At 39.8% G+C, this 26,426-nt stretch overlaps 1 protein-coding gene across 1 annotated transcript in view; it reads left to right on the forward strand.

Moving 5' to 3' along the window:
- Positions 1-26,426, forward strand: part of Nars2 (asparaginyl-tRNA synthetase 2, mitochondrial) — a gene marked incomplete in the record, with an annotated part of 159,637 nt that overhangs the window by 54,525 nt on the left and 78,686 nt on the right. The window contains 1 exon segment of the mRNA XM_008844196.3: positions 10,955-11,049. Coding sequence (XP_008842418.1) covers positions 10,955-11,049 — 95 coding nt within the window.

A 26,426-nucleotide genomic window follows, 5' to 3' on the forward strand; every position in this document is an offset into this window, starting at 1 on the left:
ACTTTTGGTAGGATGGTCATTTTCACAATATTAATTCTTCCAATCCATGAGCATGGGAGGTCCTTCCATCTTCTGATGTCTTCCTCAATTTATTTCTTTAAAGAGTTAAAATTTTCCTTGTTTATCCCTTTAATGTCTTTGGTCAAGTTTATTCCAAGGTATTTAATTTTTTTGCAGCTATTGTGAATGGGAGGGTTTCCCTGTGCTTTTTCTCTCATTGCTTGTTATTTGTATATAGAAAGGCTACAGACTTTTGTAGGTTAATTTTGTAACCTGCCACTTTACTGAACGTGGTAATAATTTCTAGGAGTTTTCTGGTGGAATTTTTGGCATCTCTTAGATATAAAATATAGGGATAATTTGAGCTCTTCTTTTCCAATTATTACTCCTTTAATTGCCTGCTCTTGTCTTATTGCTCTTGCAAGAGTTTCAAGCACTATGTTAAAGGATCAGGAAGAGGAAAGGTCAGCCCCAGTGGTCTGGAAAGAGGCTGGTGGTTTGTGCAGCCCAAGGAAGCAGAGGGAGGTGAGGGCGGGGTCAGTCCCAGAGTGCTCCTGGGGACCCGAGAAGAACTGTGGTGGTCTGGATGCAAAGGATCAGGAAGCAGTGGTGGTTCCCCCGGTGCCTGGGGCACCAAGACAAGGAATGGGACAGGATCCAGGCTAGGAGGAGAGACCAGCGAGGGAGATGGGAGGGTCAATGAGCCTGGGGGAGTCAAGGTGCGGAGGGTACAATCAACTTATCCCTGAGAGAGAGGCCTGCGGGTCCTATTTCTTTAATTTTTAAAAACTAAGATACAGCACATTATCACTTCCTTCCATCTTCACAGTTTGTCCAGTAGGAAGGACTTCAGGGGCAGGAACATGCATGGAGCTCCATCTCCTGGACAGTGCCTTCTGGATCCTTCCTGAAGGACCTGCCTAAGGCTTTTGAATAACTGTTATTCCTTCCTGAAATACGCCTGTGGTTTGCTTGGTTTCTTTCTTCATTAGAATCAGAGATTTTCATATAAGAAGATAACATTCCATGAATAATCCTCCACTGATGAAGACCTTTCATTGTTTACATCCGTGTTTTTAAAAGAACTTATCAGGGTCTGCAAAGACTTCTGCTCAGGGCTGGAGAGATGGTTCAGTGATTAAGAGCACTGGCTGTTCTTGCAGAGAACCTGGGTTTGAGTCCCAGCTCCCACATGGTGTCTAACAATCATCCATAACTCCAGTTCCAGGGGATCTGACATCCTCTTCTGATGTCCTTGGGCATTTGCACTACATGAATGCACTTACACAGATGCAGGCAATACACTCATACACATAAAATGATAATAAATATAAAATTTTTTTTAAAAAAAAGCTTCTGTTCGACCCTGTAAACTCTCTCGGGAATTCCTCAGATTTCTTATCTCAGCTCTTCAGCTGTGCATTCACTAGACCGTGGGAATTTTTCTGTTGCCACCACCCCCCCTTTTTTTAAAGGTAGGGTCTCTTGTACCCCAGGCTAACTTCCAGCTTACTGTGTAGCTGAGATTGGCCTTAAACTCCTATTTCTTAGCCTCCAGGGTGCAGGGATTATAGACACGAACTACTCACCTGTTGTAATCTCAGGGCACTGCCATTGTACATGCAATCCTTTGTTGGCCTAAGTGTAGTTATGAGATACAAGACTTAGTTGAAATCAGACAATATGAGGCCCTTTCACATTGGCAGATTTTACTCAGTAATACTCACTTAAACTTCCTCTAGCTCTCTTCTGGGCTTGACAGCTCATTCTTTTGAACACTGACTCGTACTCCATCCTCTAAATGTACCACAGTTTCTTCTACTGCAACATAGCTTGGGTGCGTCCATGTTTTGGCAGCTGTGAATAATGCAGCTCTAAACATCCATGTACAGTTCTCTTTTTAATGTGGACATAAGTTTTCAGCTCTTGTGGATAAATACAAAGGAACATAATCAGTGATTCATATGGTAAGAGTATGTTTTGTAAGAGACCAAGTGTATTGCAAAGCAGCTGTACCGTTTTCATTCTCACCAGCAGTAATGAGAGTCCTGCTGCTTTGTATCCTCACCAGCATTCCTGTTGTCAGTGTTCTGGATTTGGGCCATTTTACTAGGTCCATGATGTTTTGGACAGGCTTTTGAGAGTGCTTGGCCAGCATCCTGCTGTGAGTCATTTTCTATGAGTCACATGGCTCATGCACTCCCATCCACAGCCATTAAAATGAACAGCAGTTAGTATTTTCAGGAATCTGGGAACCAAAACAAGCAAAAACTTGGGGAAAGTTCTGTAAGTTCCTTTGAGATAACAGACCAGTTAGTAATGGACAAATAAATAAGGATTTCATCAGTGTCCAGTCATATTCATTTTCAAAAATCCTACTTAAAGGTTTTTTTAAAATTTATTTGTTTGCTCTGTGTGTGCCTATACCTGCCACAGCACACATGTGGAGGTCAGAGGACAGCTTGCAAGAGTCTTTTCTCCTCCTTCCACACTGTGGATTCTGGAGATTGAATTCAGGTAGTCATACTTGGCAGCAAGTGCCTTTACCTGGTGAGCCATCTCACTGGTACCCCCAAATCCTCAATTTAAAGCTCTGTATGAAGGTCATTTTGCTTGACAGCGTTAACTCAGGAAATTTAAAAAACCTGTGGGTTCCTCAGGGGCCCTGTCTGTCTTACTGCTCTGTCCTCTGTCCTGCATTTAGCCTAGTACCTGCCACACTCCATAAATGTTTGTTCAAATGAAACGTGAAGTGGGACCTGATAATATGAAAAAGTACCTATAACTGAGGTAGTACACAGTCTATTTTTCAGTGGCAAGAAAACAGAAAAATCTCCATGCTAAGGAATACTGTGATACTACCAAAAAAAAAAAAAAAAAAAAAGCTTGAATAAGGGGCTAGAGAGATGATTCAGCATTTAAAAGCACTTGCTGTTCATCCAGAGCACCTGTTTGGTTCCCAGCACCCACATGGCAGCTAAAACCATTTGTAATTTCAGTTCCAGGGTATTCAGCGCTCTTTTCAGACCTCTGTAGGCATTGCATACTTGGGTGCCCTTACATACTTTCAGGCAAAACACTCATATACTTAAATAAAAATAAATAAATAAAATTTAAAAGAAAGAAAATCCAGAGATAGACTCAAGTTCAGCTTCATATGGAAGGAAATACAGGCATTTGAATCAGACAAAGATGGACTTTTTAATAAGTACTGCTAAGGATGGATGGATAGCAATGCCATTGATATCAACTGGAAATACTTCAAAGAACTTTGGTTTACATTATGTTTTAATTACAATGATGATAGTTTATAATATATCAAGTAGGACCTTGTTTCCTGCTTTTTTTCCTTTTAACTGTCGTGGTGGCACACGCCCTTAATCCCAGCACTCGGGAGGCAGAGGCAGGCGGATCTCTGAGTTTGAGGCCAGCCTAGTCTCAATAGCAAGTTCCAGGCCAGCTGGGGCTACAGGAAGACCCTGTCTCAAAAAGACCAAAAAAAAAGTCAAGCAGGTAATATACTAAGTAGGTCGGTTTGTTGCCTCTAATTGCCTACAATGTATTCAGTGGTATTATGTCTGTTACATTTTATTTACCCTCTCTGGTAGTGGTGAACTCTTAGGATCTTTCCAATTCTCACATATCCAGAAAAAAAATACCCCAACAGATTTGTGTGAAAAATTTCTCCACAGTGCTTTTCCTAAAGTTTGTTTGTATGTGTGGTCGTTTTGTTTCTTTGAGGTGTTGGGGACCAAATTCAGGTCTTGCACTAGCATGCTAGGCCATATGAGCTGCATCATCAATTCTTTGTTTACAAATCTTTTTATTTTATTTTATTTTTTAATCATTTTGAGACAGGGTCTACCCTGTAGCCCCAGCTGGCCTGGAACTCACTATGTAGACCAGGCTGGTCTCAATTTCATAGAGACCCACTTGCCTCTGCCTCCTGGGTACTAGGATTAAAGTCATGCACCACCATGCCCAGCCTTGTTGACAAATCTTTAAAAAAATATTTAGACATTTATTTATTTAGGGGGCATGTACCATGCCATGCATGTAGAGATGCCTATTCTTTACTTCCACATGTGGGTTGTAGGGACAGAATTCAGATTGTCAGGCTTGGTGGCAAGCACTTTTATACCCCCCCCCGCCATCTCTTAATTTCATCAAATTCTATAGAATTAGCAGAAGACTTGATTAAAATTTGTATCTTTAAATTTTCTGATCAGATTGAGAACTTCACCTTAACTACTTTTCTGTAAATCTACTTTCCCATTTAGGGAGTAGATTATTTTCTTGTTTTCTTGTCAGGAAGTACTTGTGTATTCTGTCTATTAATCACTTACTAATTTTAAAGTCTTATTTTTTAATTTGTGTATATGTGTGTGTGTCTGTGTAAATATATGCCACATTTCTGCAGGTACCCTCAGAAGCCAGAAGAAGGGATTGGATCCCCTATGGAACTGGAGATATAGGGAGTTGTGAGCTGCCTTACATGGGTGCTGAGAACTGAACTCAGGTCCTCTAAAAGGGCAGTAAGCCCTCTTAACTACTGAGCAATCTCTCCAGCCCCAACACTTACTGATTTTAGATGCTGTTAATATTTTTTCTTAATATGACATTCCTCTGTCAACTATATCTGTCTTTTCCTTTATTGAATAAAAATCCTTAATCTTAATGTTGTCAAACTTACCAATATTTCAGTTCATTATTAACAGAAGTGTTTAGAATTACAAATTTAGGATTGTAATCTTAGGTCTTACATTCACCACCTTAGGGTAGTAGTTTTTGAACTTGTGAGATTCAGAATTCTTCTTTTTTCCTCCTTGAGACAAAGCCTTGCTTTGTTTCCCAAGGTTGTAGCTGAACTCATGAGTGCAAGCCATCCTCTGCCCCAGCCCCAGCCCAGGTAGATATGTGTGCCACTGCCTCTAGCTAAGTGAGTGCTTTTTCATATGTGTGTATCAGATAATGGAGGTGAAGTCAGTGTAACATAAATTAATCATTTCATTAAATTTTTTAGATCTATTATTTGTGTTTGTGTGTGTATGTGTGTGAGCATGTGTGTGTGTGTGTGTGTGTGTGTGTGCGTGTGTGTGTGTGTTCATGTGCCATGGTATGGGTATGGTGATCAGCGGATAACTTGGAGGAGTCATTTTTCTTCCACCTTGTGGGCCCTGGGAATAGAACTTGGGTTGTCAGTCATGCACCTTTACCTACTAAGCAATCTCCCTAGCCCTAAAATTAACTTTTTTTTTTCTGAAAATTAGATCTTTTTAAAGAGTCATTTGTGGCATTATATAAGTTCTTAATGGTTGATAAACTAACTGCTTTTGTTAATTCTGAAGATGTCATTACTCAAAACCACACAAACAAGCAAGCAAACCCCTTTGCCCATGCAGTCGTCGCCTCTCAGTCTCTTCTCCCCACCGTAGCTAGCTCACCAGGCTCCTGTGGATTTGTCTGTTCTGGATATTTCATAACACTGCAGTCATGTAAGTGCTGTTTTCTTCTGATCTCTTATTTTACTTTGCATACTGCTCATTTAGTAGATAAATGTGTACTTAGAGAATAAGTAGGTGTATGCCTTCTTATTGCTGGATAATAGCCCATTGTGTGGATATCACATTTGTTTATCTGGTGGATATTCAAGTTGTTTTTCCCCTTTTGGCCATTATGAACATTTTTGGTTCACATATTGTTATGAACATTTTTGTACAAATATTTATTATTTGAATTACAAAGTTAACTTTAATGCCTTGGGTTATGTCCCACAGTAATAAAAAACAATAGGAGGGTGGCTATTGGGCCACCCTCAGGAGTGGCCCAGGAGGCATGGGGGCTACTTGAGGGGAAAGATGAACAAAAGGGACCCCTGCAGATTCAGGACCAAGAGGATGCCAACAGCACTGTAGGAAGAAACCAGTGGTGGCAGGGAAGGCAGTAGGGTAGAACGCAGGAAGCCTCTAAACTACTTGGGTTCCTCCTCCTCCTCTGTAAGTTTCTGCTTCTGTTGGAGAGTCTCCAAGTCCCTTTGCCTTTCATATTTTACTGATGAGCAGGATTGCCTCAGGTCTTGGTGACAACAATAGCTTTAACCTGTCTCAGTTGTGCCCCTTCATTCTGTCCTCAAGTATTTATTTTAAAACCTCATTTTAAAGTCAGGCCTTGTGGCTCACACCTTTAATCCCAGAACTCAAGAGGCAGAGGCTGGAGGAGCTCTGTGAGATCAAGGCCAGCCTGGTCTACTTAGGGTGTTCCAGACCAGTTAAGGCTACAGGGGGACCCTGTCTCACCAAAAAAAAAAAAAAAAAAAAAAAAAAAAAATCCTTAGAATGGGTAATGATAATTAAAAAACTTTAAGAAAGAACCAAAATCCTTTTCTCTGGTAATGGAACCATTTTACATTTCTAATTTTATTTCCATTGTGAACAATGAAAGTACTTTGTATTACTACAGTCATTTGTTTGGCTTTTTTGTTTTGTTTTGTTTTGTTTTGTTTTGTTTTTTGAGACAGGGTCTCCCTATAGCCTCAGCTGGCCTGGAACTTGCTATATAGACCAGGTTGGCATTGATCTCACAGAGCTCCTCCTGCCTCTGCTTCCTGAGTGCTGGAATTAAAGGCCTATGCCACCACACCCAGCCCTTTTTCAGTCTTTTAAAGTTTTCTGAGACTTGTTTTGTGGCCTAGTATAGTCTACCTTGGAGAGTAGTCCATGTATACATTCTGTTGCTGTAAGGTGAATTCTACAATTTTAAATAGAAGTTTTGAGAATTTCATACAACATATTTTTGATTGCATTTAGATACCCTCCCCCATCCATACTCTCCTACTTCCCCACTCCTGCCCAATATCATGTACTCTTACTTTATTTATATATATTTTAAGGCATTTTGAGTTAAACTTGTGTCCCCAGATGCGCTTCATTATGAGTCCATCCACCAGAGCCTGGTCAAACTACCAAGGTTCTCACCCTTACATGAGACTGACTCTTCCCCTCCCAACAGCCATTGGTTGCCAATTAGAGAGTGGTTGGTTACTCCCATAATATTTGTGCTACTATTGCAAAGGTGGGCATATCTTGCTAGGCCAGTTGTTGTAGCTTGCAAGATTCACAGCTGGATAAGGTTGATGATTAATTTTCTCTTCCAGCAGCATGCATAGTACCTTCCATCACTATGAAAACTAGCCAGTAGAGATGAGACTGATGTCAGCAGCAGCTTGACTTCTCTTTGTTTAATTTATAGCTCATGTGTATATGTATTTAACAATAAGACTTTTACCATCAAGTTCTGGCAAGTAGCCAAGAACAGAGACAATGACCAGTATTGTTTGAATGTCTGTGGGACCCCTAATCAACAGCTTCAAAGAAGGAGTTTGTCCTGGCGTTGGGCTTTTACTTTGCTAGCCTATGGTGTCTAGTAGGAGCATTGCCCCCTGTTAAAACTTCTTTTATTCTTTTTGTGTAATGTATATCTCCCCTCCCAGGAAACTTCCCTCTCCCTACCCATGGTCATTTATAAGTTTCCTGATCTCTCTGGATTTTCTTATTGAAACGTGTGTATCTACGATTTCAGAGCTAGCATCCAGCTATGAGAGAGAACATGTGACATCTATCTTTCTGGGTTGAATTACCTCACTCAGGATGATTGATTTCATTTCCATCCATTTACCTGGGAATTTCATAATTTCATTTTTAATGTCCAAATAATATTATATTGTATAATTGCACCATACTTGCAATATTCATTCATCAGTTGATGGACATCTAAGTTGTTTCCCTTCCCTGGATATTACGAAAAGGGCAGCAATGAACATGAATGAACAGGTATCCTTGTAGTAGGATATAGAGTCTTTTGGGTGTATACCCAGGGGTAGTATAGCTGGATCAATGGTAGATCGATTTCTAGCTTTCTGAGGAATCTCCATACTGATTTCTATAGTGGTTACACCATTTTGCACCACTACCAGCAGTGGATAAGAGTTTCCCTTTCCCTATAACATTGCCAACATTTGTTATTGCTTCTTTATTGGATATTAGTCATTCTGAATGGAGCAAGATCAAATCTCAAATTGGTTTTAATGTGCATTTCCCTGATGGCTAAAGATACTGAACATTTAAAAAATCATTTCTCAACTATTTGTGTTTTATCTTTTGGGAATTCCCTGTTCAATTCCTTGCTCCAATTTTTAATTGAGTTGTTTTTGGGTGTTTTGATGTTTAGTTTTTTGAGTTCTCTGTCAGAGGTATAGCTGGCAATTTTTTCCCCATTCTGTAGGTTGCCTCTTCAGTCCAATGATGTTGCCCTTTGCTGTACAGAAGCTTTTAGTTTCATGAGGTCCTCTTTGTCAGTTGTGGATTAGTGCCTCAGTTGTAGGAGTCCTGTTCAGAAAGTCTTTTCCTGTCCTATAAGTTGTAGTGTATTCACTGCTTTATTTATTTACTTTTGGTCTTTTTGAGACAAGGTCTCCCTGTAGCCCCAGCTGGTCTGGATTTGCTAATGGGGACCAGGCTGGTGTCGAACTCATAGAGATCCGCCTGCCTCTGCCTCCTGAGTGCTGGGATTAAAGGTGTGCACCACCACGCCCAGCTGATTATTTTTATTTTATATGTATGAGTGTATTGCCTGCACGTATGTAAGTGCACCCATGTCATACATAGCTCACAGAGGTCAGGAGAGGGTGTTGAATTCCTCTGGAACTAGAGTTATGGATGGTCGTTTGCCACCATGAGGGTGCTGGGATTCAAATCTGGGTCCTCTGCAAGAGCAGCCAGTGTTCTTAACTCAGTGCTCTTAATGGCGAGCCATCACTCAGCCCCCATTTGAATTCTAAGATTTCTAAGTTATCATTTTCTTGATTTAGCATTCAGTTGCTAATAAACCTTTGACTCTTCCAGAGTTCTACCAGGTATTTCCCCCCTCTGGGTGGAAGATAGGCCTTTGGATCTATTCCCCAGACACATTTTGCAGATATTACTTTTAGTCCCAATAATGTCCATACCAAGAAAGAAATCAAGAAAACAATGCCATTCATAGTAGCCTCAAAATAAGTATTAAATACCTAGGAATAAATATAACCAAGAATTGGAAGACCTCTCCTTTGAAAACTAAATGCTGAAGAAAAAAATTAAAGAAGGCACTAGCACTAGAAGTAGGGTACCCCTCTCGTGCTCATTAGTCAGGAGAATTAATATAATACCAAAAGCAATCTACAGATTCAGTGCAGGCTCCATCAAAATCCAGCAGCGTTCTTCATAGTACTAGAGAATAACCCTGAAGTTTACATGGAAGCATCAAATACCCCAGACAGCCAAGGCAAAGCCATTTCGAGCAGAAGCAGTAATGCTAGAAGAATTGCTATGCCTGGTGTCAAATTAACTGCGTGTTAGGTTTAGGGGCACAGAATGCAGGAACAATGGTAGAGAAAGAGACCATACCTGACCTCAGACAAAGCTGCATTTATTGAAGCACCTCGGGGAAGAACAGCGATCAGCTGCCTTCCTGCTGGCATGCTGGAATCAGTTGCTGCCCCCAGGAAGGAGCCTTTGGGGATTTTTCTTATAGGATATAGCTGTGACTGGCTGACTGCATGCAGGTCAGGGGCACTCTTGAGAAGGTTATGACCCCCTGTGGCCCCCTTCTTCCTGGCACCGTTTGCTCTGATTTATCTTGAGAGACAGAGGGTTTATGATCTCTTGTTGGGACCATTTGCTCAAGGAGACAGGCTGTCTTGGGAAACAGGCTGTCTCAACAAACAGTCCTCTCAGAAGGGAGGGAAGTGGCTGATTGATAATGTGGCTTTCTGCAACCAGGGCATTCTATCACTGCAGAACCCTTAGTGACAAAAGAATCATGGTGCTGTCACAGAAACTATGCATACCTTTCATATTGTTCAGGAGATAATGACAAGGTGGAAGGGGCATGTATTCATTAATTACTTAATACAGATAACTTTTTAGAATACTTTCAGTCTGAGTTTAGTTGAATCCTCAAATAAAGAACCCATGTATACAAGGACTGATTATAATTTGTTCATAAGTTTATAATGTACATATAAGAATCTATATTAAAAACACTATAATATTTTAATAATATGATAATACATGTTCTAGAGGCTATTTCCTTTATTTCTTTGAAAAAATTATGTCCTTTGGGGCGTGGTAGTGCATGCCTTTAACCCCAGGACTGGGGAGGCAGAGGCAGGCGGATCTCTGTGAGTTCAAGGCCAACCTGGTCTACATAGTTCCAGGCCATCTGGGGCAACAGAGAGACCCTGACTCAAAGACCCCCCCCCCAAAAAAAAAAACAATTGTGTCTTAATTGTAGGTAAAACTTTAAAGATATCATGTGCTTTTTCGTGCTAATGTTTTTAATTCACAATCTCTTGCTTTGGTTTGCCCTTTAATCAGAACTGATTTTTAGTGAGAAATGTATTTTATTTAAAAAGTTCTGCTGGGCTGGGTATGGTGGCACACACCTTTAGTCCCATCACTCTGGAGGCAGAGATAAGCGAACCTCTGTAAGGTCCAGGCCAATCTGGTCTACATAGTGAGTTCCAAGCCAGCTGGGGCTACAAGGGATACCCTATGTCAAAAACACCAAATAAAAAGAGGCTGCTGGGCATGGTGGCACATGTCTTTGGTTCCAACACTCAGGGGGCAGAAGTAGGAGGATCTCTCCAAGTTCAAGAGTAACCTGGTTTACATAGTAAGTTCCAGGTCAGCCAGGGCTACATAGTGAGACTTCTTTGGTGTTAGTACTGGGTACTATTCTCTATTTATAACATAGGTATTCTCTATTTTAGATATGCAAACTCCTTTTATTTTCATAAGCAGGAATAGTCCTCATAAGTTTAAATACAATATTGTTTGTAGTTATGGCTCATGTGTGAATGTAAAAGTCAAAGCAAAATATGTAATAACTTTTTGTGGTTTGTGTTTTTCATTTACAGCCTTCAAGCAAAATAAAGGTACCTGAGGAGAATTTCTTCAATGTTCCTGCCTTCTTAACTGTCTCAGGGCAACTTCACCTGGAAGTGATGGCAGGGTACAGATTTTTATTTTCTTTTGCTTATGTGAATTGCGATTTGGGAGAGGGTGAAATAGTATGCTCAAACCTAATAATTGTAATTATTCAGTATCAGTCTTAAAAGTAGATTTAGATGGAGAGTTTGAAAATGTCCAAGTTTTTTACTAACAATAGAAATCATATCAGTTTAGACTTCTAGGGTTTTGTTTTTGTTTTTTATGCATTGCTAAAAATGTATTTTTATATGTATTCAGTGTATTGCTGAATGTGTGTACGTGCACCTGTGTTATCCAGTGCCCTCAAAGGTCAGAAGAGGGCATCAAATCCCTTGAACTGGAGTTAAGGATGGTTGTTAACCACCATATGGGTGCTGGGAATCAAACCCGGGTCCTCTGCAAGAGCAGACAGTGCTCTTGACTGCTGAGCCATCTCTTCAGCCCTCAGACCCTTATGTTTCTAGTAAAAATTATAATACTAAAAAATACAAAGTTGTGATTTTTTTCTTTTTATTATTCTTGTTTAAATCCCAGCCATGTAATCAAAATTTAAATATAATTAATCATATATATGAAGTAAAGGCTATTGATAGCTTGTTCCTGAGCCACATATTAGCTCATTTTACTTAAAGAAATATTAGATCAGGTGAATTTCTGCCACTGTCAGAAATTTGGGGAAATTTCTATGTATTTGTACTTTGGACCCAGTTTTCTTTCTTTAAAATACAAGATTAGGGCCAGGCATGGTGGCACACACCTTTAATTCCAGCACTTGGGAGGCAGAGGCAGGTGGATCTCTGTGAGTTAAAGGCCAGCCTGGTCTACATAGTGAGTTCCAGGACAGCTGGGGCTACAGGGAGACCCTGTCTCAAAAAGACCAAATAAAATAAAATAAAATAATACAAGATTAGACTAGAAAATCTTTAAGTTCTTTCTTAGTCTCATGTTTTGTCATTCTGTGGCTAATTTCTTTTGCTTTGCTTTGTTTTGTTTTGGTTTTTTCTGAGATAGGCCCTCCCCAAAGCCCTAGCAGGCCTAGAATTCACTATGTATAGTGAATCTCACAGAGATTTGCCTGCCTCTGCCTTCTGAGTGCTGAGATTAAAGGTGTGTGCCACCACACCCAACTTCTGTGGCTAATTTCTTGATGCTGACCCAACCAGTTATTGAATTGCCTTACATCCCTGTTTTCCTCTGTAGGAAATACTTAAAAATCTCATCAGAAAATAGTTTAAATGAAAAGAATAGAATTTTGGTGAATGTGTTTCCCATTGTTTCTAAAATGCACAGGCTAGGAAAACTCATAGTAGTGTAGTAGAGTGGATTGCATGTTTTTTGTGTACACACTTCTCTGGTAGGATGGAAAGTCAATCTGAAGACGATCTTGAAAATAACTACTTGTCAAGTGTGGCAGTGAATGCCTGTGATCACAGCACTCAGGAGGCAGAGGCCATCCTGGGCTATCATAGCAAGACCTTGTGTACAAAAATCGCTCCCAAATAACATATAATTTATTTTGATTCTTTTCTGGTTTATCTTTGAGATACAAAGATGTTATTTTGCAGTTACAAGTCATTGACAGTTATCAGAATACTATGTAGAAAAAGTATTGTCATTATAGCACTGTTTGACCAGAGGATTTGCAGAGCTGACTGTTGGTAAAGTCATGTCAGACATGTCATGGAATTTTCCTTATACTTGCCAAAGTATAATTCAAAAAAATTCAAGCCATCATTCATGCAACTGTAAGTGAGCATATATCAGAGGCCTTGTTCAATTCATTATTATTTACTAAGGGACCAAATGAAAGAGACTGTTTCAAGAACATCTGGCAAACCATTAGACCCTAATCTCTGGGATTATTTCTTGTAACTGAAAGAAATTATTTGTAACTGTATAAGACAAAACCTACAAGTTAATATGTAACTTCATTTAATCTAGGGTACTTCATTTGACAGTAAATAAAATGATGGACCAAGTGCATTCTTCTAAGTAATAAAACAACCCTTTAATAGGTCTGCGTTTCCATATCACACTGAAAGGACTTTTTTTTTTTTTTCACTTTATGTCTGTGTTTTGCCTGCATGCATCCATGTCTGCAATGCCTGTAGAGGCCAAGAAGAGGGTGTCGAGTCCCTAGAACTAGAGTTACAGATGATTGTTGGTGGCTGTAGGGGTGCTGGGAACTGAACCCAGGTCCTCTGCAAGAACAGCCAGTGCTCTTAACCACTGAGTCCTTTTTGTAGCTTGACATTACTTTTTTAAAGTGGTCTACCTTTTGCCATATATCCAAGGTATAGTTAGCCTTGGGTGTGGGGGGTCTTTTTGAGATAGGGTCTCCATGTAATCCCACCTGGCCTGGAACTCACCGTGTAGACCAGGGTGGCCTCAAACTCACAGAGATCCACCTGCCTCTGCCTCCCAAATGCTGGGATTAAAGGCATGCACCATCACGCCCCACTAATTAGCCTTTTTTAAAAAGCCTTAGGCTTTTTTTTTTTTTTTTTTTTTTTTTTCTAACCAGCCTTTCAAGCCAGGCATGGCAGCACTTGCATAATCCCAGCATTTGGCATTTGGAGAAGGAGGACCAGTAGTTCAGGGCCAGCTTTACCTACATAGCAAGCTTGAGACCAGCATGGGCTATAGCATACCTTGTCTCAAAGCAAGCAAAGTCATCTTTCAGTATGCATTTCTTTAATCTATGTTGTTAGAGGCAAGGTGTCACTCCCTGGGATCTCGATATGGGAAATGTTAAGTTTACCAAAAATTTGTTCCTGTATTATAAAACCACTAATGTACATAAGCATGCCTCTTTCCCAGTAAAGTACAGTGATCCAAAAATACAATGTGTAGTGAAATTGAGATAGGATTAAATTAGTGGAATATTAGGTCTTAAATTTATATGTTTCTAATAATGTTATTCAAATATTCCTAGTTTAATATGCATAGTTCGAGGACTGTTGATGTACAGTACATCATGTTTCTGATTAATGCATAATTTACTCCGATGAGAGATCTTTAGTGTTCTTTTCCTTGTTGTGTGTGTGTACGTGTGTGTTATTTAAAAGACTTTTTAAATGGCATAAATGTAGTTAAATTTAGAAAGCTAACATTTTCCGAAGGACCTCTATGTTAGTTTAGTGGATTTCCATTTTCTTTCTTTTTTTTTTTAAATTTTTTAAAATACTCTATTTTGGAAGAGTTCTTGGATAGAAACAAGTTGCAAAGACAGTGCAGTCTTTACACATTCCCCGACCACATCTTCCATTTCTGTGGTGTATTTTCCAAAATTCAGAACCCAGTGTTAGTGCATTGCTATTAACCAAATTCCAGGCTTTATTTGGATTTCACTAGTTTCTCTATTAATATCTTCTTTTACCAGGATTCAGTTCAAGACATTGAAACACAGTTGTCTTGTTCCCAAGTCTCCTATCTGTGGCTGTTTCCCAGTCTTCATTTTGCATGACCTGTAGAGTGTAACCTAATCTGGGTTTTTCTCACATTTTTCTCCTGGTTATACTGGGTTTCTCTAGGTTTTTGGAAAGAATGGCAGAGGGGAAATGCTGTTCTCATCACTATAAGGGAAGATGTGGCATCTGTGAAGTGATGTTAACTGCATTCTTTGATAGAGTAGTGGTTATCAAGTTTTCCTACTGAAAGTGCTGTGTTCCTCTTTCCCTACTCTGTTTTTTGTCATTAAGTCTATTCCTTTGTCTCTGGGGATGGGAGCTTAGGGTGTAGGAAGTGGAATTAACAGAAGCTCCTGACAGGAGGGAAGTATTTGAAATTCCGCATGGAAGGTTTGTTCACTTTTGTATAGTCAGTCATTTTACATCAGAATGGACTCAAGCATATATGTTTTATAGTTTAAGTTTTTCAATATTGTATTATCTACTTATATCAATTTTTTGTAAGTTTTTATTTAATTTTCATGTATTTCATATAGAACATCTTAATCATTTTTATACCCCCTTCTCCATTGGCACCCTCCCATAGCCCCCCCAACTGGAATTCATAGATTTTGTCATTTGTTAAGGCCTATCATGTCAAGTTAGTATCCCTAGATGTCCTTTAGTACAAGTTCATCCACTGGGGTCTAGTCAGCCTATATAGGGTCCCTCCAATTAAGAAGATCAATTTTTCCTCTACTTAAACAATTTTAGTTATAGAATACTCAAGATCAAGTCTTATGTCCCTTTGACATGTCTCCCATTCTATGAGCACTTTCATATCATCTGATACTGCAGGATTGCAGGATGCCCCAAATTTTCCTTTTGTTTTTAGAGTTGTTTACCATCTTTATTATTAACCACTTCTCTCCTTTTCTTTTTTTGAGACAGGAAAGGATTTTCCTGTAGCCCTAGCTGGCCTGGAACTCACTTTGTAGATCGAACTGGCCTCAATCTCACAAAGATTTGCTTGTCTGTGCCTCCCAGTACTAGATCTAAAGGTGTGGGACACCATACCCAGCCAGTCCCTCCCTTCTTTTGATTATCACCTTAAGTCCATAGTTCACATGAGAGTTCATTCTTAGTGGTTGTCCTATTCTGAGGGTTTTGACACATGAATGATAGCACGTATTCACTATGATAGTATCATACAGAATAGTTTCATTGCAATGAAAAGCCCCTCTGCACCACCTGGTCATCCCTCCTCCTAGTCCCTGGTCACCAGCTGTCTTTTTAGTGTTTCCTTGGTTTTCCCTTTTCTGTAATGTCATGTAGTTGGACTCATATAGTACAGGCCTTCTTTTACTTAGTAATTTGCCTCTGTGTCTTTTCATGACTTGATAATTCAGCTCTTTTAATGTTGAGCCATGTTCTATTATCCATATATAATACTAAACAGTATTATAGTTTAAGTCCATTCACTCATCAAAGGACATCTTTTTGTTCTCTCCAAGGTTGGGCACTTTTCTCTGGCTTATTTTTCTTACTCTAGCACCAGAATCAGCCATTTCTCCAAGAGCCCTGGTTCCTTTTATTAAAGGATGGAGTTTAGGAGCTGAGCTTTGGCCACTGGGTGTATGCTACTACTGTGTGTTGCTTCTGTGCCCTCTTAGCAGATAGATCATAAAGACACATTTGTAAGACCAGATAGAGCTAAATGTTTCAATTGTATCTATCTATAAATAGAATTTTATGATCAAGAAGTTCCTCCTTAGAGATTCTGAAATGCTCAGAATTTCAAAACCTACAACCAAAAAAATAGAATACTGCTTCTCGTTAGATAAAGCCAGAATTGGAGAATCTCACCTTTTTTTTTTTTTTCCAAGACAGGGTATCACTGTAGCCCCAGCAGGCCTGGAGCTCACTATGTAGACTAGGCTGGCCTTAAACTCACAGAGATCTCTTGTGCTCGGATTAAGGTATGGCCACCATTTCTGGCTTTAATGTAGTTGACTTAATGATGATGATTGTGATTGCTGGTAAGTTTCTGGAGTTTTTTGTTTTTGTGCTGAGTCATGAAGACAAATATATTTCAAGTTAAAACTGATACTTTCATTTTGATCATTATTAGAAGTGTTAGTTGGCTCAGCCCGAAACACATTTTCACCCAGAAATTCTGTTATCTTTCTCAGTTGCTCTCTGATTTTTTTTTTTTTTTGAGGGTCTGACACTGAACCTGGAGCTCACCAATATGGCAAGGAATCTGCCTGTTGTGTCACGCCACCCATTGTCATGTGTCCATCCTAATGTGTCATTGTGTCATCCTCCATGTCCATCCTTCCCCTGTTCCTCAACCCTCCACCCCAGGTTACATATGTTTGCACAGTGCTTGGCTTTTAAGTGAGTGCTGGAAATCCAAACCTAAGTCTTTGGGTCCTCATGCTTATGCAGCAAGTGCTTTACTGACTTAGCTCTCTTCCTAACCCACCCTCCCCCTTTTTTTTGAGACAGGATCTCATGTAGCCCAGGCTGGCCTCAAACTTGCTATGTCTTGCATGCTAGCCTTGAACCCTTGATCTGCTTGCCTCCACTTCCCAAGTGTTGCTGAGATTACAAGCCTGTGTCATCGTGCCCAGTATGTTGAACTGTTCATCACATTGCATGAACAATCTTTAGCTCATCCCCTTGAGTTATTTCATCACTTCTTACACTGAGTTTATAAGCCAAGGAACCTTCAGACTCAAGCTATTTTGTGGCTATGGTGAGGATGATGACACTGGAACCTCAGTTCAGCTGAGATGCCTCTCCTGAGTGTAAAACTCTCCTCCCATCTGCTCATAGGACTTTCTTAATACCTGATACTTATCTGAACTTTGTTCATTTATATATTTATTTAATTTTTAGTACCTTTTAAAATGATTCGTAGCATGCATTTTCTTGTATTTCTGTGGTCTAATGTCATTCCATACATCATTAGACTGCCTTTTCCATATCTGATCATCCTTAAAAGTTCACAAAGTAGGACTTCCTCCTTAACCTCCTCAGATTTTTCTCCCACGAGAAGTTATAGTTTTCCTTCACTGTTCTCATATTTTGTGTCCTAAAAGAAGGTCCCTTGTTTTTAACTTTTAGCCAATTTATAACTCTTTTCATGTGTATCTTTCCCCTAGATTATAAATTGTTGGCAGCATGTATTTGTTTTTATAAATGGTAACTACTCTCCTTTAAGTAATAAGTTGAATTCATAAAGTGCAAGTTCTCACTCTTTGAATATTTCTCTACTGTATCTAAAACTGAAATCATATCATCAGGAATTAAGTATGCTAATCTATCCTTTTATCTGTTTCATGGAAATAATGTTATCGTGAAACTGAACCCTTTACCCTGTTGTTTCCAGACTGTGTTTGAATAATTCTGAGTGCTCCTTGTGCTGATTTTTTTGGTGGTAGAATTGAAAACACAGACTTTTCTTCTTTTAGTGTATTGTTTATGTTAAAATTGTACCGTGCTTAGACAGAAATACGAGTTGAGACTGTGCTATAAATGGCTCAGGAACTTCATTCATTAGCACCATACCAGTTCTGTATCTTGTATACTTATCTAGAGATGAGCAGTGTAGGCGATTGATCAGGTAATATAGAGGGGTTGCTCTGTTTTTTGGGTTTTTGTTTTGTTTTGTTTTTAATTTTATGTATATGAGTGTAATGCCTGCATGCATGTAAATGCACCTGTGTTGTGCAATGGCTACGGAGGTCAGAAGAGGGCATCAGATTCCCCTGGGACTAGAGTTAAGGACAGTTGTTAGCTGCTATGTGGGTACTGGGATTCAAACCTGCGACCTCCGTAAGAGCAGGAGGTACTCTTAACCACTGAGCCATATCGCTAGCCCCTATAGAGGGTTTTGGGTTTTGTTTTGTTTTCTTTTCTTTTTTTTTTTTTTTTTTTTTTTTAAGACAGGGTCTCCCTGTAGCCCTAGCTAAGCCTGGAACTCACTTTGTAGACCAGGGTGAGGGTGGCCTCGAACTCACAAAGATCCACCTGCCTCTGCCTCCCAAGTTCTGGGATTACAGGCATGCACCACCATGCCCAGCTTATAGAGGTTTTTTTGTTTGTTTGTTTGTTTGTTTGTTTGTTTGTTTGTTTTTTAATGGAGGTAGTTTGCTTGCTTGGGTTTAGTACAGAGAGTGTGAATGTTTGCACTAACTATGAGCTTAATATTGCTAAGTATATTTAATGGAGGTAAATAGTTCCCAAAGGTTATAATGTTGGATCAGAGTATCTGTGTTGGGTAAGAAGAGAAGTAAAGAAACAGGGGTGTAGGGGTGATAATGGAACAAGTTGTGGATTTAAATAATAGGGGGTCTTTATATATATGTATGAGTGTTTTGCCTGCATGTATGTAAGTGCACCTGTGCATACAATGCCTGTGGAGACCAGAAGAAGGTGTTGGATCCCTAGGAACTGGAGTTAGGGACAGGTGTTAGCTGCCATATTGGTGCTGGGAACAGAACCCCAGTTCTCTGCAAGAACAGCCAGTGCTCCTAACCACTGAGCCATCTCTACAACCCACTAGGAGGTCTTAATGAGGAATTATTAGTGTGGAAATGCTAGAGTGAAAACCTGAACAAATTCAAGGTGATGGTTAAAGTATAGTGTTGAGGGGCTGGAGGGATGGCTCAGCAGTTAAGAGCACTGGCTGCTCTTGCAGAGGACCCGGGTTCGATTCCCAGCACCCACACAGCAGCTACGAACTACCCTTAACTCCGGTTCCAGGGAAATTTGGAGCTCTCTTTTGACCTCTGTGGCGTTGCATGACATGGGTGCACTCACATACATGCAGGCAATAGACTCATACACATAATAAAAATAATAAATAAAATATTTTTAAAAAGAAGAGTGTTGAGAAATTCATATGTCTAATGTAGATTTGCTGTTCATCTGTTCCACCTATACAGCTATCATTATAGCTGTCCGGTACTATAAGTACTTCAGACTCAACGTACCCAGAATGAATTCTGTCATCATATTTCCTAAATATTTTTTTCCTTCATCCTCCACCCCGGGAAATGTCTGTACCACCCTTCCAATTTATCAGACTAAACATGGAAATCATTCCAAGTTGCTCTTTATTTACTCTTTACATCCTTTCAGTCATTTGCTTCTACCTCTGCATCAGCTGTCCTGAGCATCCTTGCCATATTCTAAGCACATCACCTTGTTTCACGCATTTGTGTTCCTTGGCATGTCCTGTTTTTCTGTATTGAATGTCATTTCCCTATTCCTTTGTCTAGGTGACTCCTGCCCACCTGTATATACTCAACTTACAAAAGATCTCATCCAGACCTCAGCCATCATCACCACCACTTCATTCGTGCTTAAACTCTCTCACCTGTTCCCTTTTGCTTACCTGCTTTGACTAGAGTCATTGATTTATTTCTCTAGGTTAGACTTTGAGCTTTTGGGGGGCAATACTTAAAAAAAAAAACATTTATTTACTTAATTTGCATGTGGATATGTGCAGGAATGTGCATGTGCCTGTGGAGGCCAGAAGAGACCCTCAGATCCCCTGGAGCTGGAATTACAGACAGTTTTGAACTACCAATGTAAATACTGGGAATGGAACTCTGGTTCTCAGTTCGTAACCTCTGAGCCATCTCTGCTGACCCACAGGCTATACTTTACTTAATTTTATAATTATTACCTGATACAAGATTTAAAACTTAAATATTGGAAGCTGGGCATGGTGTGGTGCACACCTTTAGTCCCAGCACTCGAGAGGCAGAGGCAGACAGAGCTCTATGAGATCAATATCAGCCTAGTCCACTTAATGAGTGCCAGGTCAACTGTGGCTACAGGGAGACCCTGTCTTAAAAAGATACACTCGCCCCCCCCCCCAAAAAAAACTTAACTGTTGGGGCTGGAGAGATGGATTGGTGGTTAATAGCACTGACTGCTCTTGAGGAGGACCCAGGTTCAATTCCCAGCACCCACATGGCAGTTAACAACCATTCATAACTCCAGTTCCAAAAAATTCAGTGCCCTCTTCTGGCCTTCCTGGACATTGCATAATATGGGTGTATTTACATACATACAGGCAAAACACTCATACACATAAAATTTAGAAATAAAAAAAAATTTTTAAAACAACAAAACTTAACTATTGGTGGGATTAGAGAGATGGTTCAGTGGTTAAGAGCACTGACTGCTCTTGCAGAGGACCCAGGTTCAGTTCTCAGCAACCCACATGGTGGTGGACAACTGTCCATAACTCCAGTTCCAGGGGATCCAACACCCTCTTCTGACCTCTGTGAGCATTGCATGAAACAGGTACGCTTACTTACGTGCAGATAATATACTCATACACATAAAAAAATAAATTAATAAAATATTTAAAAAAAACCCAGAAAACTGTTGGAAAATTTTTTTTTATCAATCCTATTTATCAAGAATACTGAAATCATCTATTGATAATCTTTTCCTTTAGGCTATATATTCTCCAAAATATGATCTATCATATTTCTCTTTTTTTTTTTTTTGTTTTTTTTGATACAGTGAGACCAGGCTGGCCTTGAACTCACAGAGATCTGCCTGCCTCTGCCTTCCAAGTGTTATCTCATTTTTTATCACTACCACAGTGCCTGAAAAATGCAGCCCTCAAAAATCAGTCTCAATTCAATTCAACATTTATTGAAACCCACCCTAGCACAAGTCTAGGTTTGTGAATACAGATATGAATAAAAAATATATTATCCCATAGATTCTGTTGAGCAGGGTGGGCAATTAAACAAGGAATTTTAAATAAGGCAATCATTATAAAACAGATTTTTCCTGAACAAAAGAACAGATGGCAAGGGAATTTTACCTTGCCTAGATTGAGTTTAATTTAGAGGTAATGTTATCTCATTGTTTACTTGGAGGTACAGTTTAAAATGGCATTCACATTTAATAGCCACTGACTTTTATATTTGTTGTAAATTTCATTGCTTTTGCATTTTTAAACAAGAGATGGCTTAGCAGTTAAGAGCACTGACTGCTTTTGCAGAGGACACAGGTTCAATTCCCAGCACCACATGACGACTGACAACCATCCTTAACTCCAGTTCCAGGGAATCCGATGCCCTCTTCTGACTTCTGTGGGCTTTGCATGACACAGATGCACCTACCTACATGTAGACAATACATTCACACACATAAAATAAAAATAATAAATAAAAATAAAAATCCATAGCCGGGCATGGTGGCACACGCCTGTAGTCCCAGCACTTGGGAGGCAAAGGCAGGCGGATTTCTGTGAGTTCAAGGCCAGCCTGGTCTACATAGTGAGTTCCAGGACAGCTGGGGCTATAGGGAGACCCTGTCTAAAAAAGACAAATAAATAAATAAATAAAAATTTTTTTAAAATCCATTTAATTTTCTCCCCATTGTTTAGAGTATATTGTGGTGTATATGTAGTCTTTTGATTACAGTAAGTGTTCTCTGTGTTTGGCTCTGGAATATCTTTTGTCATGTTTAAGGTATTGTTCTTGAAAGAATTACATTTAACCAAAGCATCAAAAGCTAGAAAACACTGTAGCTTCTCTATCTGTTCCTTTATCAACTTTAGATACTTAGACTCTATTATTAAACTTAATTGAAAAGATTATAACTTTATATCCTATCTACCTGTAGGAGAGCTACCAGGACAATGAAAGATCAGAAACCAGAGACTAAAGAAAGAGTTGAAAATTCTGGGTGTATCTAGCACAGGAAAGACAGGAGGAGAGGAGATTTCACAGGTGTTGCAGTCTTCAAGGTGGCCTCCTACAAGAGCCCTGCGCACAGGTACACAAATGATTTTCTTAAAGAACAGCTTTATTGAGATGTAATTCAACGTGCCATAAAATTCACCCTTTTGGGCTAGGAAAATGGCTCAGTCTGTACAATCCTTGCAATGTAAACATGAAGACATCAGTTCAAACCCCAGTATAGAAACCAGGGATGGTAGTGCATGATTTGTAATACCAACTCTAGGAAGGCAGAGTTCCCTGGGGCTCATTAGTCAATTCCAAGCCAGTGAGAAATCCTGTCTCAAAAAAAATAAGGTGGATGACATCTGAGGAAGGACACCCAAGGTTGACTTCAGGGATTCGTACACAAGCGGGTACACACACACACACACACACACACACACACACACACACACACAGGAAAAAGATAAATAATACACCCTTTTAACGTGTGCAGTTTCTGGATATGGTGGCACACGCCTTTCATCCCAGCACTCAGGAACCAGAGGCAAGTGTCTCTTGAGTTGAGGACCAGCCTGGTCTACATAGTGAATTCTAGGCTAATCAGGAGAGCATATTGTGATCCTGTCTCAAAAACAAATAAATAAAAAACAAAAGTGTACAGTTGAACGCTATTTGCCATGTTCAGAGTTTTGCAACTATCACCATTATCTAATTTTATAACATTTTTGTCATTCTAAAAAGAAATCAGAAGCCCACCTAGCTATCATTTCCCATTCCCTCTTGGCCCTGTCCCCTGGCAAACATTACTGAATCAGTAGCACTGGGAGTAGGACCCCGGAGCCTGTGTCGTAACAAACTCAGATGCTAAGGGTGAGAACCTCTTCCTTCAGAGAAGCTTGACATTGCTGTCTTAGAAAGACTCTGTTCCCTGGTGGGGAGCCTGGCCTACAGACTTTCTGGGGGAGAGGGTAGGGATGGCTGAGCAGTTCATAGAGAAAAATCAGTGAGACCCCCAAATTCCAGCATCACCAAGGTTCTCTGTGCATGTGTGTCATACCCTCTGCTAGGGGTTATGCTCTATATTTCAGAGAATGGCTTCCTTGCTGTTCTACATTGGCCATCACTCAGCCATTCATTTACTGTCCTTCAAAATCTTGTGATTCTTTGTCCACTGCAGGTCCCTACTTATTTTTTTCCTTTTAATTACTATTATAGAACTATCTCAGAAAGGAGCGAATATAAATAGTATGTGTGCTTAGTTCTCTATTGTAACTTCATTTTTACTAGCTTGCATAGTATTTTCTTTTTGAGACAGCATCACATTCTGTTGCCCTGGCTGGACTAGAACTAGCTATGTAGACCATGCTAGCCTTTAATTTAGGATGATCTACCTCCCAAGCACTGGGATTGTAGATGGGCACAGTCATGTGTGTATTTTTCTTTTTTTGGTAGCTATTAGTTAAGCCATGCAGGTTGCATTATGATACAGTCTCTTTAATGTGTCAGCTCTGTGGTATCTGTATACTGCCCTTGGAAGTTCTACCTAACACTGGCTCCTCTACCCATTTAGTACTGAATTCCTTTGTAAATAGGAATACTAACCTTTCTTTTCTGTATTTCAAGTGTATAGTAGCTCCATTCTTCTGTTACCTAACACATGAGGCCTGGTTGAGCAGAAAAAAATGTCTGAAGGATTTAGTGCCTTTGAAATAAGCAAGTTTTATGTAAGATAAAAATAACCAAAATTATGGACTGGGGATGTGGCTCTTCAGAGTGCTTTCTTAGCATACATGAAATCTTGGGTTTGATCCCTGTCATCAAATATACCGGGTATATACCTGTAATCCCATCACTCTGGAGATGGAGGCCAGAGGATCCAAAGTTCAAGGTCACAAGGTCATCCTTAGCTAGTAGCAAGTTGAAGACCAGCCTGGGGCTACATGAGACCCTGTGACCAAGGAAAAACAGAAAGCCTGCAGGCCATCCTTTGAGCCAGTGGTAGAAATAGAATTTATTGTACATGAAATGTAAACCCTGTTGGTGCTGCCTAGAGGCAGCTCCTGATCTAGTGAGAAAGTAAATGTGTCTTTAGTAATTAGGCCACTATGACAGTTATGAGGGTCTATAAAAAGCAAGTCAAATATTGTTAATTCTTTCAATTACTACATAATCTTGTCCAAATTCTATTTTGTTCACTTGGCTTTAATTACTTTTTTGGGAGAAAGGAAAAAAAATCTATGTGCATTGTATGTTTGTAGAATTTAAGTTAGAGAAAGAATTGAGAATAGAGAATTCCTATCATTTTGATGTGGGCCACCCCCCCCCAACTTGTTTCTAAAAATAACTGTGGTTACTCATTTATTCAGCCGTGGTTTTAGTTTTCATTTAAATAGTAGGTAGCTGTGTTGGATGTCAAGGACATTAAAAATCAGCTCTATTGATAAGCATGGAGAGGGGTACAATTTAAGACAACAGACAATGTTATCCCTGCCAAAAACCTCTGATCTTGTCCAAATGAATGGTTCGGTTAGCTGAAGTGAATGCACTCAGGGAAACAAATAGGAATTCTGTCTTCTTTACATACTTTATGATTCATAAAAACAAATTTATAACAACCACCTTGCAGAGCTGTTGTGAGAATTAGATACCATGCAAAGTCAAGTGCTTATCACAGTGTGGGCACTGACCTGTTAGGTGCTCTGTTAGTTACTTTTCTATTGCTCTGATTAAACACCATGACCAAGGGAACTTATAAAAGGAATAGTTCATTTGAGCATATGGTTCCAGGGGAATTAGAGTCGTGGTAGCAGGAGGTGGCTGGAGCAGGAGCAGAAAGCAGAGGCTCACATCTTCAAGCAGGCACAGGAAGCCGAGAGTGACTGGCGATCCAGCAAGGCTTAAGAACTCCCTAAGCCCTCTAGGCCCACCCCCAGTGACGTGTTTCCTCTAGCATGGCTAAACCTTCTAAGACCTCCCAAAACAGTGCCACCAATTGAGGACAAAATGTCCAAATACTTGAAGCCTGTTGGGACCATTCTCACTCAAACTACCACAGGTACTGTGATAATGGTAACATTAACAGTTGGAACTTGGAGGACGCAAAGAATTAGCTAAAGAGAAGCCAAAGAGTTGTGATCAAGAAGTACCTGACAGATGATGCTCAAGTTGTTTTGTAATAGCAATAGAACTAGAGTTCCCAAAAACAGAGTGGGGATAGAGAGTGGGTCTGCCTGGAGTCAGGTCTCACAAGACAGGTCAGGTCAAACCAAACCTATGCCTAGAATGAAGGAATGGATTTGGGTAAGAAATTGAGAGCAGATTAGGGTATAACCTGTCCTAGAGCTGTGGTCAGTAAAGTTGACCATGTGATGTCACTGTGTTCGTATTCTTTTTCTTCAAACAAGATTATTGCTATGCCCTTCTGAGGTTCCCAGGGCCTCACACACCTTTTATACTATAGTTGGAACACAGTTAGGTAAGTGGCAATATAAACCATATAAAACCATTGTATTAGTAAAGCCACCCTTATTGTGGTATTAATTTTATTGAGGTATACTCCATTTACAGTGAAAGTGAACTCATTTTAAACAGACAATAAGTTTTATAAATTTAGAAACTTTTTAACCACTACCATGATCAAGATACAGAATTATTTCTATCACTCTAAAAGAAATCCTTTCAGTACTGGAGAGATGGCTCAGCAGTTAAGAACAAGTACTGCTCTGGCAGAGGACCCAAGTTTAGTTCCCATGTTGGGCAGCTCATAGTCTCCTATAACTAGTTCCAGAGGGATCTGATGCCTATAGCCTCCTTAGGCACTTGTACTCATGTGCACATACCCCCACATAGACACACATGCACAGATACATGATTAAAAATAAAAACAAATCTTTTAAAGTGTTTTTATTGATTCTTTGAGAATTTAATACATATTTTGATTATATTCAGACCTCCTCCCCCATCTCCATCCCCCTTCCTACCTTTCCCTTCATATCTGGTATTATATTTTTTAAGGCCTATTGAGTTTCATATGTGTTCTCAAATGCTCTTGGGCATAATGTCCTTACTAGGTAAACAGAAAACAGACTCTTGCTCTCCCAGCACCTATCAATTGCCAGTAGTTCCTCAACTAGTACTAGGGCCTCTTACCCGCATCCCCCATCTGTGCTGAGCTTTTGTCTGGCTTAGGCTTGCATAGGTCTTGTGCATGCTACCACAAGTGCTGTGGGTTAATATGTGCAACTGCTTTGTTCTGTCAGAAAACACAGTTTCCTTGTATT

This window comes from Nannospalax galili, unplaced genomic scaffold (assembly GCF_000622305.1).
Source record: "Nannospalax galili isolate Female #2095 unplaced genomic scaffold, S.galili_v1.0 scaffold278, whole genome shotgun sequence".
Lineage (NCBI taxonomy): Eukaryota > Metazoa > Chordata > Mammalia > Rodentia > Spalacidae > Nannospalax > Nannospalax galili.